This window comes from Littorina saxatilis, linkage group LG16 (genome assembly GCF_037325665.1).
Source record: "Littorina saxatilis isolate snail1 linkage group LG16, US_GU_Lsax_2.0, whole genome shotgun sequence".
Lineage (NCBI taxonomy): Eukaryota > Metazoa > Mollusca > Gastropoda > Littorinimorpha > Littorinidae > Littorina > Littorina saxatilis.
In genome coordinates, this window is record NC_090260.1 from 9,681,897 (window position 1) to 9,700,929 (window position 19,033).

General features: G+C 44.0%; 2 protein-coding genes and 1 long non-coding RNA gene across 4 annotated transcripts in view; 1 reads left to right on the forward strand and 2 right to left on the reverse strand.

Moving 5' to 3' along the window:
- Positions 1–557, forward strand: part of LOC138950342 (antistasin-like) — a 16,786-nt gene extending 16,229 nt beyond the window's left edge. For both annotated transcript variants that reach the window (XM_070322096.1, XM_070322095.1), the window contains one exon: positions 96–557. In XM_070322096.1, the coding sequence (XP_070178197.1) occupies positions 96–100 (5 nt within the window). In that variant the 3' untranslated portion in view covers positions 101–557. The remainder of the gene's footprint in view (positions 1–95) is intronic.
- A 452-nt stretch (positions 558–1,009) lies between these two features.
- Positions 1,010–3,353, reverse strand: LOC138951569 (uncharacterized). Its single transcript, XR_011451175.1, has 2 exons — positions 3,221–3,353; positions 1,010–1,472 (listed from the first exon to the last, which is right to left on the reverse strand). It is a non-coding gene; the product is annotated as an uncharacterized lncRNA (long non-coding RNA).
- Positions 3,354–8,409: 5,056 nt separating this feature from the next.
- Positions 8,410–19,033, reverse strand: part of LOC138950336 (Kruppel-like factor 18) — a 128,120-nt gene continuing 117,496 nt past the window's right edge. The window contains exons 2-3 of the mRNA XM_070322088.1: positions 12,500–12,573; positions 8,410–10,397 (exon numbers count right to left, since the gene is read on the reverse strand). Of these exons, the coding sequence (XP_070178189.1) occupies positions 8,668–10,397; positions 12,500–12,569 (1,800 nt within the window). The 5' untranslated portion in view covers positions 12,570–12,573 and the 3' untranslated portion in view covers positions 8,410–8,667. The remainder of the gene's footprint in view (positions 10,398–12,499; positions 12,574–19,033) is intronic.

Below are 19,033 nucleotides of genomic sequence, written 5' to 3' on the forward strand. Positions count from 1 at the left end.
TCTTCCGTGGTGAGTGTGAGTGTCCAGAGACTGACCTTTCAGATAGAAAGACAGAAACGAAACACTGAATCCTTGAATTCTTCTTTTCATTCCAGGGTAGAGAAGCGCACGTTATGACACGGACAGGGACAGCACCGGGCAACACACTGCCAACAGACCTTTGGCCGAATCTGGGTTAACAAAGACACGTCCTACTGGTCCACATCTTTCTAAAAAAAATATGTCAGTGCTTGAGCACTGGGATATCTTTTCTGAAAAAAATATTGCAAGTGACGCCTGACACACAGAAAATCCAACTATGTGCAAAAAAAGCAGGCCGTTGAGTGTTGGTATGAGTGCAAGCAGCAGAACGCCCTCATCCCATGTAACAGGCTGCACAGCGTCACGGTGATAACATGACGGATGAAGCGAGAACGACGGTACCTTATATGCCGGTAAGGCTGTACACAAATCTGCTGTCAGGAGGTTACGGAGTTAGTGTGAATCGTCACGGGGATGTTATGTGCCATGTGATTGGAGTGTGGACATCGCAAATGAAAAATAAATTGTATTGAAGTACCAACGTTAACGTTAACGTTATCTTCTGTGTACGGAATGAGAATGATAACAGAACACACACACACACACACACACACACACACACACAACGTTAACGTTGTCTTCTGTGTGCGGAAGGAGAATGATAAAAGAACACACACACATACGTACGCACACACACACACACACGCACACTCACATACACACACACACGCATCCATGTACACACGCACATACACATACGTACACACACACACACACACACACACACGCACCCATGCACACACACATACGCACGCACACACACACATACATACCCGCACGCACGCACACACACACACACACACGGACACACATACACACACACGGACATACACACACACACACACACACACACACACACACACACACACACACACACACATATACACGTGACTAGGACATTGATATTTTAAGCAAGACGACTTGCATGTATCCTTTTGCCTGTGGAATTTATTGTGTGTTTTTTTCAACAATTTTAACTGGTGTTTTGTTCACTTAAGTTTAAGAACACATTCAGTAAATATGGATCAACGTTTTAAAATGTGTTAAAGCCCTATTATCTTCATTTTTATTTAAAGGTCTGATCGGGGGATGGTGGAAGGGGTTTTGAGCGGGACATTATAATCGAAAGCATCATCTTTCATTTCTTAAAAAAAGTGTTGCTATCTTAATTCTTATCTTCCGTTCAACAGTTTGCAGGATCGCAGGACTTCTTGACACGAAGAGTGACGGCGTCACTAGGGGCAGCTCGTGGTGTTGGCCTGGATCTGTCCGCTACAGCAGCGCTGTGACGTCATGTCGTAAAGCACAGCCTTGCAGCAACCGTGCGTCGTGGAGTCGTAAGGCTCGGTCTTTCGAAATCAATTTAAAAACATCTTATTCCTTGTCGGTTCCTGATTCCAAAAACATATAGATATGATATGTTTGGATTAAAAACACGCTCAGAAAGTTAAAACGAAGAGAAGTACAGAAAAGCGTGCTATCCTTCTGAGCGCAACTACTACCCCGCTCTTATTGTCAATTTCACTGCCTTTGCCATGAGCGGTGGACTGACGATGCTACGAGTATACGGTCTTGCTGAAAAATGGCAGCTACTTGACTAAATATTGTATTTTCGCCTTACGCGACTTGTTTTTCTTTCCAAGACAACAATAATTACGATGTGTGTGTCATGCCTGGTACATTCCCCACTACATAAGCTGTTTTTATCTGAATTACCTCAAAATGGAACAAGATTGATTGATTGATTGTTGCATTTTGGGTCCAGCGGACCATATAGGCCAAATCAGGACCCCACAAGTTGAACATTACACACATTTAAATTAAACCAATTTCAATAAACACAATCAGGAACGTCACCTGAAGGGAACACAAAAGCTAAATCGAAACTCTACATATCGAGGATGTTTAAAATTCAAGTCTTAAAAATCCAAAGTGAGCTGTAGAGCTGACCTCCGTAAAAATATGTTTGAAACTAGACGTGTAACTACTACTACTGCTACTGCTACTGCTGCTACTACTACTACTACTACTACTACTACTACTACTACTACTACTACTACTACTACTACTACTACTACTACTACTACTACTACTACTACTACTACTACCGACACGGTGGCCTAGTGGTAAGGCGTCCGCCCTGTGATCGGGAAGTCGTGGGTTCGAACCCCGGCCGGGTCATACCTAAGACTTTAAAAGTGGCAATCTAGTGGCTGCTCCGCCTGGCGTCTGGCATTATGGGGTTAGTGCTAGGACTGGTTGGTCCGGTTTTTCATATTCAGATCAAAATTATGCATGATGCAATAGTAAGATGATGATTACGATGTGAATAAATAATAGCTCCAATTTCCGAGGGTAGGGCGAGAAATGACATTAACAAAGATATTTTCAAACAATTTACTTAAATGCCGAAAGGGGTTTGGCATGTGTTGCAGTATATTGAAAGTGAACTCCACACAAGACATACCGAGGCACAGAAACTGGATTCATACACATTATTGCGGGGAGCGGTAGCGTAAGGCTCAGAAGCCAGCTGCCATGACTCTACCAGGAGAGCGTTCGAACAGGTCTTGGATGTATGAAGGTGTATCGTGATTGTAAATAGTAAACATAAAAGATGTAGCATTTTAAACAAACTGCTGTTGTAGAGGTACACTGTTTATTTGAATGTATTTTACTTCAGTCGTCTTATTGCGTGCTCGGTTTATACATGTAAAACCTCTCTCTTTCTTTAGTGTAAGTTTACACATTGTTGTAGTAGGGTTTTGTTCTAGAACAACGTTGAGTAAGTATAACGTAGGACGATGCCTGTTTTTCTTTAAGCATAAAGGAAGTTATCTAGCTGTTCAAAAATTGTGATGAATTTGCAATATAGCGTTTCAGATTTAATATCAGGGTTGCTTTACTTTTTGGCACGAGTTTAGACATCTTTGGTGTCCAGTTCTGTCAAGGAGATCGAAGTACATCTTTGCATAAAAAAAATATATAATTGTTAAAAAAAGCAGTTGACTTTTTGTCAACCGAAACTGCAAAAGCAAAACAAGGTATACCGTCTTAGAAACGCTGACCCAAACCAATCGGATGTGGACAAATATATCAGAGAAATAATGATCGAAGAGAGATTGAGAAAATATGTTACCAGCCGGAAGTGTAAATGTCCTCGTCCGACGGATCAGAATATTGAGCGATGTTGCTGTCAGGTTGTCAATCCTTGGTCGGGTCGTCTCCTCTGGCCGGAGTGAAGTTCGTTCTCAGCACAGGCTGCTGGTGAGCGTTTTATATACTGTTTTATTGTGTAGTTAACTATTCTCTTCTTTACATACGACGTCAATGCATCTATTTAATGCGCTCGGTATCTGGTTTAAAAATAACTTTTATTAGTCTGTTATTGCAGACGAAAACGCGTGCACACGCAAAAGTAAAATATGAAAGCTCACACAAAATCAATATTACCAGCAGATTGTGTGCACGATTTTAAGGTTAACGATGCTCGTTCGTGTACATTGTTTTGGAACGCGGGTTCTGATTCGTTGAAATCAAGACACATCTCAGTTTCAGTCAATGCAACACTGTGGTTGGCTCCCACTTGGGTGGCAACTTGTTCGTGCACTTCAGCCCTGGTGTCCGTTGCAAATACATTCATTAGGCCAAACAAAAATATAGACCGACCCTATTTTTTTCGCGCGACCCTAGACTTTTTTTGGCATTTGGGGGAAACATTGTTTTTTTTAACCAAACAAATCTTTGTTTTTTGGCAAAATAACTTAAAAATATGTTTTTTGGGGAAAAATAAAGAAATACAAAATCAAAAATCCCGACCTACCGACCCTATTTGTTTTGCCTATGTTACCGTAAACAGACTATTTATTTTGGTTGACCTTTGTAAATCTTGTTCCTTTATACTTTGTTTTTAAATCTTGCGATTCTGGGGTATTTTTATTTTTAGAAACCATTGCTTTTAGTAATTGTTATCATGTGTCTCGATTTGTTTAATGATCTTTTCCAAAGAAAGAGATGCATTATTATTGCAACAAGACAGTGCTATAGGGGACAAGGTCAACCACAGAAACAGCAACAACGCACTGGACTCTTCAACATCAACACATTATTGTTAGACACACATGTTGTAATCACATCTGCTCCATCCACTTTCAAACTCTCGTCAACGAAATACTCTCAAACATTAACCGCTATTGTGTTTTCAGAGTAGCAATAGGGTTCGATATTTAGACGAGACAAGTATAATGCCGACCAGTCGGAGACGAGTCTCAGTAAACTTGTTTGAGTCTAAATATCGGACCCTATTGCAACGCTGAAAACACAATAGGGTTAATATATTGCTATTCTGACATAGCATTCTGTGTTGAAAACATGTTTTAAGCGCCTGGAGCCAATTGATGGGACTCGCGCTATGGGAAAGTTATTTGATATTATTATTTAAGTTATTGAGACATCCCAGTGCACTAAGGGATTTATAGAGCAAATCGAGAAAATTCATTATTGGACGAAGCTCATAGCCATTAGCCAATCAACTGGTTCACATCAGTCATGTGACACCAGTACTTACTGACAATTTAAGTTATTGAGACATCCCAGTGCACTAAGGGATTTATAGAGCAAATCGAGAAAATTCTAAAAAATAGATCAAAACGTTTGACAAGGCACGTTTTTCTGATGGCGTTTGGATAAATTGGGGACAGGTCGAGTTAGATCTACTTTTGTGAGTGTATTTTCGAGATTTTCTCTATAAATCCCTTAGTGCACTGGGATTGTTTCAATAACGATATTGTCAGTACCGCCATAGAAAAAAGAAGATTCCAAACGCACATTTTGCTACGCGCATTTGAATAGGCATAACTGTGTGGTCAGGTCGTGTATAGCAAGATCTACTTGTGTGTGGGGTGTCTCAAGTGTGTCGTGCTTTCGTCACACGCATTTTAATTTATGTTGGTAAATTCCAGTGCAGCGTTAAGCTGAACAGTGATGATCTTTCAGAGAGACCTCATTAATTTGAACTCGGAGAAAGGAATGTGCTCTTCGTTATTTGCGATTCGAAACCTCCAGTCGAGCTCCGACGGATTGACTCTGCGGAGTGACTCTCCTTGAATAGACCTTTTTCACTTAAATTTTGGCGCATGCGCTGTGAAGTTTATTGTCAGATCTACCGGAACTAGGGGGCAAAAGGAAAAATCGACAACGAGGCTTGGTGCAAAGTCAAGTGCGGAGACGACGAGGCAAACTGTTGTGTTTGCAACTGCAAGTGCAACAGTGGAATGAGGAAAGAGAAATACGGTGGACAGAATTTGTCATTGTATGGCTTTCCGATTGGTGCAAGTGCGAAGGCGCAACAGCGAAGGACGCGATGGGTGCATGCAATCCGACGACAGGGGTTTGTCGTGCCATTGAAAAGCCTGCTCGAGTCACTTCGTGTCTGCCAATGGCACGGCTATCAGCGATGCCAACTACGTTGACTTCGTACCCACCCTTAATCTTGGATTTCCCCCTCCCCACTCTCTACCCCTCTCTGTCTCGAAGAGAGAAAATGTAAGTTTTACGCCCTCACGGCAAAGCCATTAGGGGCATGTTACACGGGAAAATAAAAAATAAAAATGCAGGGGGGGGGGGGGGGGGGGGGAGGATGTAGACAGCTGGCTGCCGGCTGCTAGAGGAGACCTGAAATGGGCTAGGGACCGGGTTGGGTCGTCTTGGGTCAGTGCTGAAATGGTTACTTTATTGGCTGTTGGCCGAACGGACACCCGAGCTTCATATTTTTGCATGCATGTATTCGTGTTTCCAAGGCCTGAGGCTTTCGCTGTGACCCTGGGATCTGTATCGTGCGCATGGGTGCACACGGGGGTGTTCGGACACCGAGGAGAGTCTGCACAACGTTGACTCTGGGACACACATCCCGCGCCGAACTTGGGGGTTGAACCCACGCTGATAGTAACAACCGGTTTTAAAGCCAGCGCCTCTACCGACTGGGCAAACTCCCCCCCCTCCAATTGGTTGGGGTCAAGAAGTTCCATGGAGGGCGGGGGGTATGGAGTAACACATAGTGTTTTGCTCAGAACATTCCCACCCAAGCAGAGCCGCGCTAGGGGTACGAATTACCGTGAAGCTGGCAGTCAGTGCTACCAAATGTTTCTCTCTCTCTCTCGCATGATACCGTATATACATACACGGATGTTTTTCTGTGTGTGAGTTTGTGTGTACGATACCGTGTGTATGTATGCGTTTGTGCGTGTTTGTGCGTGTGTGTGCGGTGTGTGTGTGTGTGTGTGTGTGTGTGTGTGTGTGTGTGTGTGTGTGTGTGTGTGTAAGTGTGTGTAATGAAGAGAGAGAGAGAGAGAGAGAGAGAGAGAGAGAGAGAGAGAGAGAGAGAGAGAGAGAGAGAGAGAGAGAGAGAGAGAGAGAGAGAGAGAGAGAGAGAGCGAGCGGTAATTGAATTTGGCTTTTACCGAATGAAAACTATTGTCAAAAACAATGCATTAAGAACTAAAACCAATCAACCATAAAAAGCACCCTCCATCCCTTTTAACTGTCTCTCTCTTCCGATTTCACGCGCTTTTTCTGTCTGTCAATCCCCCCCCCCCTCTCTCTCTCTCCCCCTCTCATTTCATAAAAGAATTTGGGAGAGAAGAAAAGGTTTCAATATATATCCTCGGTTATACCTTGTGTCAATATTTCCATTTACAAATATATGCAATAACACTGTCTTACAATTAGTCAAAAACAAAGCCCTTTTTTTCTAAAAAGATCAAAATCATGCAGAGACTTTCTTCCGAAAATTACAAATCTCTGGCAAATTGAAAGGAACAACAAAATATTCCTTTAGAGAGAGCGAGAGAGATAGAGAGAAGAGAGAGAGAGATAGAGAGAAGAGAGAGAGAGAGAGAGAGAGAGAGAGAGAGAGAGAGAGAGAGAGAGAGAGAGAGAGAGAACTCAGAACGGTTTATTATTAAGGCCACACAGAGAGAGAAAGAGAGAGAGAGAGAGAGAGAGAGAGAGAGAGAGAGAAAGAGGCAGAGAGAGAGACAGAGTGAGTGAGCGAGCGAGTGAGCAAGAGAGAGAGATAGAGAGAGTAACACACACACACACACACACACACACACACACACACACACACACACACACACACACACACTGGAACAGACAGACACACGCACACACACGCACACACATACATACACAGACATACATATACACACACAAACCACGAGTGAGAGCGGGAGACTGAAAAAAGGAGAAAGAGAGAGTCGTCAGTAAGTAGTGGTATTGACACGTGGCGATAATGACACCTCGCGCTAAAAGATGTAGTGCTGTCGACACGTAGTGATAATGAACGAATAATAGCGACTCATCGACAAATTATTTGTAGCAGTAATCAACGTAGCGATAGTGGCACGTAGCACAAATGACACGTAGGACAAATGACACTCAGCACAAATGACACGTAGCGCTAGCGATACGCACCCTCGCTTATGCAGGGGAACTTTCGCCAAGTCTTTCGTCCATATACCACCAATAGCCGTTTCAAACCATACCTTCGTGCATGTCCTTGACTTTTTGTTCATGATTTTGAACAAGATAATCCGTTTTCTTGCAGAATTTCTCAAAGTAATCCTCTGGCAAAGTAATCTTCGAGCATTGAAAGTGAAAGAGGTATTGCCCCCTAGTTCCGGTTATCAGAGAGAGGCTGCCGTGCCCTAAAATATGATTGGTCGAAACGCTGGGGGCAAAGGTTATACGAAAAAGGTCTATTGACTATGCAGCAGTAAACAGAAAGAACTGCAAGACTCATGATGACAGATAGGAACACAAAGTCAGTGCCCACTGTATCTCTCTATATATATAAATCCATATGTATAGGTTACAACACGAGTGGTTTTTTGTTTGTATATGGCTTGTATTTTAGTCAAGACCCAGCGAATGAATATCCACGAGCCTGTGGCAAGTGGATCCCGATGATATTCCCGCTGGGTCTTGACTGAAGTACAAGCCATATAAAAAAACAAACACGATTGAAAGGGAGAGTTTTGAAGAGAATATGTATGTGTACCTGCGTCGAATACATTGTACTGAAGCTCACAGGCAAAGCAGAGAGAATCTCAACACACAGAAGACTATAACTCTGATGATCTTACCACACACAAATCAGATGATTTTGACTCTGAAAATCTCACCACACTGATAATCTCACTATTCACATACATGACTATGACACAGACAATATTACAACACATGTACAGGACTATGACACTTATCAGTTAACACACCACACACACATGTGACTATGACACTGATATTTTAAACAAGACGACTCGCAAGTAACCTTTTGTCCGTAACATTTATTTTCTTTCTTCCTTTACAATTTAAACTATTGGGTTTTTTTTTCACTTCAAGAATTCATTCATTACATGTGGATCAACATTTCAAAATTTGTTTATAAACCTTATCATCTTCATGTTTATGGGGTTTTGAGCAAGAAATTATAATAGAAAGCATCATCTTTTATTGCTAACAGTGATGTTGATGTCGTCTAATCTTCCGTTCAACTCGTGTGCAGGATGGAGATTGATGACGTCACTAGGGGCAGCTCGTGGTGTTGACCTGGACCTGGCCGCTACAGCAGCGCTGTGACGTCATGTCGTAAAGCACCGCCTTGCAGCAACCGTGTGTGGTGAAATCGTAAGGCTCGGTCCTGCAGCAGCGTTGTGTTGTGAAGTTGTAGGGCTTGACACCGCAGCAGCCGTGAGTTGTGTAGTTGTAGGGTTTATCTACACAGCACCAATGGCCTTGTCCGCCCGGTTTGACCTTGCTTTGACAGCAGCTCTGGGAGGTGGTGTTGTATGCCTGAGTGGCACAGCATTCATGGTCGGGTCCTCCCGGGAACACATGGTGATAGCAGCAGGTTTGCGACGACATGTTGTAGGGTTGTTCTGAACTTCCGCAGCAACGTTGTGTGCCGTAGTCGTATGGCTGACTACCACAGCAACTGGGTCCTCCCGGCTTGACTTGGCCTTGACAACACGTGTGTGTCCCGCGGTCGTATGGTTCGCCTCCACAGCATGCGTGATTGCTCCCGCCTGGCTTCACTTGATCCGCGCAGCACGTGTGAGTCCTCCCACTGTAAACCTGGTTTCCACAGCAACGGGAATAGTTATCGGTCCCACCTGTCTTGACCTCACCTTCACAGCAGGTGTGAGTCCGGAGACTGAATGTCTTGTTGCCACAGCAACCGTGGTTCGTTCCTCCAGGCAGGACGCTCTGTTCGCAGCAGGTGTGAGTATTGTAGTTGTAGATTTGTTTTCCGCAGCAACGGTAATACCTTCCTCCAAGTAGAGTTTTCCCGTAGCAACAGGTGTGTGACCTGTAGTCGTAGACTCGATCCCCGCAGCAAGCGTGACCGGTACCACCGACCTTGACCCTTCCTCCACAGCAAGTGTGTGTCGTCCCGTTGTAGGTCCGTTTTGAGTTGCAACACCCCTCGGCATTATATTTCGAGTTGTAGGACTTGTCGCCACAGCAACGATAGTAGTACGACCCACCCGGTCCCACTTTCCCTGCACAGCATTTCTGTGTCCGGTAGTCATACGTCTTGGCTCCACAGCAACTGTGGTAAGATCCACCCGGCTTGACCTTGCCCTCGCAGCAGCTTTCATTTGTATAGCTGTAGGTTTTCTTCCCGCAGCATCCAAAGTAAGGCCCCCCTTGCTTTATGTTGCCGTTACAACAGGTCTGGTTGCTGTAGCTGTACGTCTTGCTCCCGCAACATCGTCGGTCTGGTCCCCCTTTCTTGACGTTACCATCACAACAAATCTGATTGCTGTAGCTGTAAGTCTTCCTCACACAGCACCCTCGGTCTGGTCCCCCTTTCTTGATCTGGCCTTCACAGCACAAACGTTTGTTGCTGTTGTACGTCACGTTGCCTCCGCAGCAACCGTGGGTCTTGGCCCTGTAGGTGCGGTTGACGCAGCACCTCCAGTCTCCCCTGTAACCACCCAACGTGATGTGACCGTTGCAGCATGAGTGTGTATACCTATTGTAAGGCTGGTTCCCGCAACAACGATAGTCAATTCCGCCTTTGACGACCTGTTCTTTGCAGCATGTGTGCGTCAGGAAACTGTAGGCTTGGTTCCCGCAGCAGTAATGATACGCTCCACCAGTGACGACCTGTCCGTTGCAGCAGCTTTGGTTCTTGGAGTTGTACAGTAGAGCTGAGTTGCAACAACGCTCCTCTGTGTCCTTGGCGTAGACCTGGTTTCCACAGCAGCTGTGTGTGGTCTGGTTGTAGCCTTGTGACCCACATGCCGTACCTGCAGACACAACAGTAGTATACATGCGTCACGCTTGGCCTGTTCGCCATTCAAGAGAGAAAAACAGTTGCTTGTGATTGGCTTAAACCAACAGTTTTTAAAGCACAGGGTCCCGGTAGCTCAGTTGGTAGAGCATTGGACTTTATATCCTAAGGTCGCAGGTTTGAATCCGGACCGGGACGGACACGGGTCAACTTTATGTGCAGACTCAGAGACGGTATCCATGTTCCACCCCCGTGTCACTGCTACCCCGGTCATTCTGCCATAAGTGCAGGTGGGTGATTACACCTAAACACGCATACACCTGGGTAGCGCGACTCTGTTGCTGCTAGCTTTCCACTGGGAGGAAGAGCCCCGAATTTCCAGCGATGGGACAATAAAGTGATACAAAATAAAAATAAAATAAAATAATGAATACAGTGCTGCCAACTATGGCAGGCCAGCTCATCCTCTACATGGGCCATCCCCATTTAAACACACACCGACACTCAACATCCGGGGCTGCTTCCTGTGCGCAGAGCTAGAACATGCCGGAGATTGATACTGGTAGCTTTTGATGAATGCATTGATTAAATATCCCTCTACTCACACAGAAACAACAACAAGAAAACATCCAGGCTATTCATTGTTTGAGTGGCGGGCGCAGTGGTGGGGTGGTAATACGTCGGCCTAATAATCGGAAGGTCGAGGGTTCGAATCCCGGCCGCGGCCGCCTGGTGGGTTAAGTGTGGAGATTTTTACGATCTCCCAGGTCAACTTATGTGCAGACCTGCTTAGTGGCTTATCCCCCTTCGTGTGTACACGCAAGCACAAGACCAAGTACGCACGGACAAGATCCTGTAATCCATGTCAGAGTTCGGTGGGTTATAGAAACACGAAAATACGCAGCATGCTTCCTCCGAAAGCGGCATATGGCTGCCTTAAGGGCGGGGTAAAAACGGTCGTACACGTACACATTCACTCGTGCAAAAACACGAGTGTACGTGGGAGTTTCAGCCCACGAACACAGAAGAAGAAGAAGAAGAAGAAGATTGTTTGAGTGTGACAAAAAGTGTGTGATGGGGGTGTCCTTGACCCCATGTTAAAGCCTGACGGTGAGCAGAATCATGTGCACAGGAAGGAATGCCCCTTCAATGCGTGCACTGTCTTTGCGCTATTGGCAGGATTAGTAAACAGCTTTACCATGATTGGAATATTTTTTTCCGTCAGAATGGCTCATTGTAAAAAGTGATCACTGTCACTACTTCCACTACTACCACAACCACTACTAATCCTACTACTAATACTGCACCACTGCTACTACCATCACCACTACCACTACTGCTACCACCACCACTACTACTACTACCAAAACCACTACTAATCCTACTACTAATACTGCACCACTGGTACTACCATCACCACTACCACTACTACTACCACCACCACTACTACTACTACCACAACCACTACTAATCCTACTACTAATACTGCACCACTGCTACTACCATCACCACTACCACTACTGCTACCACCACCACTACTACTACTACCACAACCACTACTAATCCTACTACTAATACTGCACCACTGCTACTACCATCACCACTACCACTACTGCTACCACCACCACTACTACTACTACCAAAACCACTACTAATCCTACTACTAATACTGCACCACTGCTACTACCATCACCACTACCACTACTGCTACCACCACCACTACTACTACTACCAAAACCACTACTAATCCTACTACTAATACTGCACCACTGGTACTACCATCACCACTACCACTACTACTACCACCACCACTACTACTACTACTACTTCTCCTACCGCTACCACTATTACTACAACTAGTACTACCACCACTATTACCACTACCATCACCACTACCACTACTACTACTACCTCCACCACTACTTCTGCCACCACCACCACTAATTCTAACCAATCACCACTACCACCACCACCACCACCACTACTACTACCACCATCACCACTACTGCCACCACTACTAAATCTACCACCATTTTACTGCTACTACTTCTATCGACCACCACCACTGCCACTACTACCACCACTACCTCTGCCACCACCACTACTACTACCACTGACCTAGTACAAGTTGCATATGGAGGGTCACATACAGCACAGCTATCAGCATAAACATCTTCCCGGCAGGCATTGTTCTGCACAATAAAGACAATTGCCGTATGAAATACTCTGTTAAAGTCACAGAAGTCTTACTCAAATGTTAGGTATTTCTCTAATAAGATTGGTAAGGGCATGCTAGTGAATTCAAGTTACCACCCCTGCTTTGTGACGTAAATTGCTTCATTTATACAAGAAGTTACTTCCCTTACGTTTTTATCTAAAACAAATTAAAAAAACCCGCAATAATGTGAACGTGTATGGAACAAATGTTTTTTTTTCAGTACAGTACAGTTCATATACTTAGTTATGCGTACATTTCTTGTTACGTGTACTAAAACCTATGTAAACGTCCTGTCAATTGAACTTTTCAGTGAATCACTCCAGCTGTTGTTGTATCTTTGATAAAAGCTGTTATTTCCCTTCCTTTTTCTCCACAGACACAATGTTTATGTACTGAATTATTTGCCCTTTACGTGTCAGCAACAAATACATTCTTCAAAACAGTACGGTCCATATATATACTTAGCAATGACGAAATGTCTTGTTAAGTGTGCGGAAGCCTATTTGAAGGTCAAGTGTATTCAATGTTTGAGTAGAATATTGTGCAAATCAGTCAACCCACACCGGGTTCGTGTTTGCTCTAGTTGGGGGGGGGGGGGGGGGGGGTAGCTCAGGTGGTAGAGCGCTGGACTTGTGATCGGAAGGTCGTATGTTCCAATCTGGGCCGGGACGGACACGGGTCAACTTTATGTGCAGACCCAGAGACGGTATCCATCTCCCACTCCAGTGTCACCACAGTTGCACGTAAAAGACCTCGGTCATTCTGCCATAAGTGCAGATGGCTGATGCCACCTAAACATGTACACATACGCTTGTGTATCCTATCTAAAGTCGGGTTAAAACCCGGGAACATGCCCCTAATGGCTTTGCCGTAAGGGAGTACACCTTGAATTTCTCTCTCTTGTTGGCTCTTCAATGAGCGGTTCTGCTCACAGTGTGAACACAGAATGCACGTGCAACTGACGAGGTGGCTGCCATATTGTCTTATCACAATTGTGTTGCATTCATGAGAACAACATGTCCACACAATTCCAAAGGAACAACTCGATACAATTAGAATGTAATGATTCTGTTCCTGTTTGTCAGTCTGGACGTGGAGGTTGGGTGCGGTCGGGGACATATTTTGAGAACTCTATAATTATGGTATCACCCTATTTTCTTTTGTGGTTTTTGATTCTGTACAAACACGAAACTTACCTGTGCACAATGTTGGTAATAATTCGACCTGGGGTTCCCATGTTATAACGCTTTTACCACTGATAGTATGATGTTTTCTTGATATAAAACGTTCAGTAACGTGTTAACATTTGTAATCGGGTTACTTACTTATATCAACGAGAATGTTTCAATATTAAGAAGCTGAATATGATGTGAAGTAATTTCTCCAATTTCCGAGTGTAGGGAGAAGGTACATTATCACCCCCCGCGGGTTAAGGGGAAGAATTTACCCGATGCTCCCAAGCATGTCGTAAGAGGCGACTAACGGATTTGTTTCTCCTTTTACCCTTGTTAAGTGTTTCTTGTATAGAATATGGTCAATTTTTGTAAAGATTTTAGTCAAGCAGTATGTAAGAAATGTTAAGTCCTTTGTACTGGAAACTTGCATTCTCCCAGTAAGGTAATATATGTGACCCTCCACCACGAAATGAGTCGCATGTCACCTTTGCATGATTTTCATATTTTTACATTTTCCTAAAGAGTTTTTTATGCTCTATCCAGTGGTGAAAACCGTTTTAGAAAAGAGCGAAAACTGTTTGAGTTATAAGCCTGTGACTAAGGTGACCCTCACACTGTTACCAGACACTCCCCGGATTTATATTAAGCCTAGCGCAGAACCGCGCGAGGTGACATGCGACTCATTTCGTGGTGGAGGGTCACATATTGTACTACGTTGCAAGCCCCTGGAGCAAATTTTTGATTAGTGCTTTTGTGAACAAGAAACAATTGACAAGTGGCTCTATACCATCTTCCCCCTTTCCCCGTCGCGATATAACCCTTCGTGATTGAAAACGACGTTAAACACCAAATAAAGAAAAGAAACGTACATTATCATTGACACAATTATTTTCGGACATTTATGTCATGTTAAAGTTGAAAGGGTGTGGCATGTTGTGCAGGATATTTGAGGTGAATTGCACACAAGCAATCCCCAGAAAGAGAACTCGATTTATAGAAAGGAACGCGGGGAAGCTGTAACCTATTATAGCTCAGAAGCCTGGCTCTACAAGTAGGACGTCCGAACAGATCTTGGAGATCAGAAATTGCAAAAGCAAAACATTAACAATGCTTATAGTCTCTACAGTGCTGACCGAAGCCATGCAATCCGATTTGAAAAACATAGTGCAGGAAACATGTTAACAATGAATGAAATATACAGAAGCGAATCCCTTACCAGCCGGCAGTCTAAATGTCCTCGTCCGACAGAGCAGAGTGTTGAGCGATGTCCGACAGAGCAGAGTGTTGAGCGATGTCCGACAGAGCAGAGTGTTGAGCGATGTCCGACAGAGCAGAGTGTTGAGCGATGTCCGACAGAGCACAGTGTTGAGCGATGTCCGACAGAGCACAGTGTTGAGCGATGTCCGACAGAGCAGAGTGTTGAGCGATGTCCGACAGAGCACAGTGTTGAGCGATGTCCGACAGAGCACAGTGTTGAGCGATGTCCGACAGAGCAGAGTGTTGAGCGATGTCCGACAGAGCACAGTGTTGAGCGATGTTGTTGTCAGGTTGTCGCGCCTTGGTCGGGTCCGACTCCTCTGGTCGGAGTCAAGTTCGTTCCCAGTGCACCTCTCTTGGTGAGCGTTCTTATATAGTCTTGAGTCGAGCGTTAGAAAATCCCTGAGCCTGAAGGCAGGTGCAACTTACACCTATTGGTATCAGTCTGCCTTGGAGATGAGGACGACAGTTTGCCAGATGGCCAGAACAGCGCGCTGCATTATCCTGCATAGAACTATGGCGCGTCTGCCGCAGCGGTGCCTGAGCTAAACATTGGCGGTCACTGCTCACAGCCCGGCACACGGCACTGTAAACATTCCCCTTCCCTTCACCTCTCTCGCCACCATCCGCCCCACCCTTGGTCTCATGCCTGTATAGACAGTTTTATGGTGTAATTATAATATCCCCTTCAATACATGTATTTCATACGTTCGTTGTCTGATATCAATAAACTTGTATTATTCTGGGATCATGGACGAAAAAGCTTGCCATTGCAATAGTAATATGTGACAGCTCGCATAAAATCAATAATGCCGGTGGATTTCGTGCAAAAATGTGTGGGTTAACGATGCTCTTTTGTGTAACTTGTTTGGAACCCAAATCGAAACGTGTGCCGTTCTGGGTTTAGTTTTGTTTAATTCAATGTACCATTAATCACAGGGAGATGGACAGTAGTGTGATAAAATACAATAAAAATAAGCAGCTACGCTCATATGAAGATCTCAAGAGCTTGAGGCCTTCCCTTTCTAAGAACACTGTATGTGTTGTTGTTATGTTGTAAACAGTAATAGTTAAACGCAGGTGTCCATTGTAAATATATCCATCATTTAATCATGTTTCCATATGTGTTTGTTGTTTATCTTGCTAGTATTTTATTTTTAATTTTTAGAAGACATTGCTTTTGGACCTGATATCATATGTATCAATAAGTCTCGATTTGTTTAATGATCTTTACCAATGAAAGAAATGCATTATTATTGTTACAAGACAGGGCTATAGGGGGGAAAGCTGAACCACACTAAACAGAAACAACGCACTGGAGTTTTCACAATCGCCTCGTTAATGTGAAACACACATGGACATTATTTAATCACGTCTACTCCATACACTTTCAAAATCTCGTCAACAATATACTTTCAAACATTACCTCATATCCCCACAACATCCAGGCATACGCCACACACACACACACACACACACACACACACACACACACACACACACATACCCCCCCCCACACACACACACACACACATGCACACTCATACACACACACACACACACATCCCAAAACACACACAAACACACACACACACACATACACACACACACATACACACTAGCACATACATACACACACACACACACACACACACACACACACACACACACACACACACACACACACACACACACACACACGCCAACCATTGAAATCTTTTATAATTGTATAATATTTTGCACGCCAAGACAAACAGAAGCAGATTACAAAGTTAAGCTTCTTCTTGCTGTTAGATATTACCGTCCTTGTCAAATAGCAGACCGTTAAAGAGATAGTAAACATGTTGGCGGTAAAAGGGTCTTGCATATTGAACAAATCCTGCTTTGGAAATAAAGTGTGATGACGATTGAAATTGTTGGCTTTCTTGTCAAACATCACAAAAGTAAAAAAGGAAATACTGACAGAAAGGAATCAAACAAAAAATAACATTGACATAAATATATATATATTGAGAGAAAACGACAATGAAACATTGAAAGGCAATGTGAAGAACTATTCACAATGTATTGTCTAAGCAGTAAATGCACACATGCGGTAATTATATACCACGGAGCGCACTGCGAATGGAATGAAAGTCGAATATATCCTACTTCTTATTGAACGCAAACAACACTAGATGGCAATCTGATACCGTTGATTTCTAAAGCTGTATATTTCAGCAATATAAGATGTGATTTACTGACATATTATACTACGCAGCGGTAAACATAAACTACAAACATTATGCTGACAGGGACACACCGTCAGGTCGCTCAAGCTGTGGTCTACCTATGGCTGTCCGGGGCTAGGTGATTTAAACGATGGGGCTGATAATCATGTACAGAATTCTGTACAGCGAAGTCGGCCTGAAACTCGACCGCCACGGCACGCATGACCTTGACAGCTTCATTCAACGCTTGACCTTTGCCCTGGTAACTTCCTGTTTGCTCCCTCGTGGCATCAAGAGGGATTGATGGGACAAAATAAACGCGTCGACAGAGGCTCAAACTCAGGACCTCGAGATTTAGAGGCCGATATCCTAACCATTAGGCGACCGCGCCAATTGTGAAAACTACTGAAAAGCAGGAAGCTACCAGCGCAAAAGTCAAGCGTTGAAAAACAGCTATCAAGGTCATGCGTGCAGTGCAGGTCGAGTTTCAGTTTCGACTTCGCTGTACAGAATTCTGTACATGTTTCTCATTTCTATTTTGTCAAACTCCCAGTCCCGGATAGTCATAGACAGACGACAGCTTTAACACGAATGGACTAGCCTCTATTCCAAGCAACATCCAAAAACAAATTGTTTCTCCTACACGCGTTTATTTTTACTCAGCTCGGACCTTGCTCTCAAAACGCACGGAAAACTAGAGATTCAAGAGGGTGACGAGACTTGGCCTGCATTAGATAATGTTGTTTGAGTTGTTTCCCTTTGGTTTACAAGCTGTTTCCGTCCATGTTCTTCCGGACAGGACCACCACACAAGGACAACGGATAGGTAATGCTGGCTGTGCGGCCGTTAGAAGAATGTTGCAGTTACATAATTTAAGACTGCGGCCACATATTTCCATTTGAACAACGATCAACATCCACACAACAAGAACGGTAGGTGACTGGAACCTTTATTATTAACAAAACAATACTTTACATCGAGTTTGATAGTACGTCGACCCACAGGTCTTTGAATCAGAATCAGACAGACACACATTGATCATGACCTTGCCGGCATTTTGCAAGCGAACAACACGATCTTGAAATAAGTTGGTTTTAAGACTTAAATATACAAAAACATCAATATCTGAAACATTCAATTAATTTTGATTTTATTTATTATTATAGAAGCTATTCACTGCTAGCTGCTGCGGTGCCAGATTAGTTGAAATTGAGATTAGTTGTGATTTCAACCAATCAGTCTTCACGGCGTGTTCTCACCCAGTTGGGTTGCACCCAGGTTTGCTTCGTGCACCTTGATCCATCGTGGTCTACACGAGAAGCATGGTGCTTGTAAATATCAGGTAAGGCAGCCAAGTTGTCGTCACTAGTAATCAGCAGGTGGGGTTTAGCCTCTGATATGTAAATATCAGGTAAGGCAGCCATGTTGTCGTCACTAGTAATCAGCAGGTGGCGTTTAGCCTCTGATGTGTAAATATCAGGTGAGGCAGCCAAGTTGTCGTCACTGGCAATCAGCAGGTGGCGTGTAGCCTCTGATATGTAAATATCAGGTGAGGCAGCCAAGTTGTCGTCACTGGCAATCAGCAGGTGGGGTTTAGCCTCTGATATGTAAATATCAGGTAAGGCAGCCATGTTGTCGTCACTAGTAATCAGCAGCTAGGGGTTTTAACCTTTGATATGTCGATATAACCCAATATTGACGGACTGTGTGATGATATCTTCTGCTATGGTCTGTTGAGACAGTGATATCAAAATCGAGACCGGAGGTCGAGATTTTGATATCACTGTCGAAA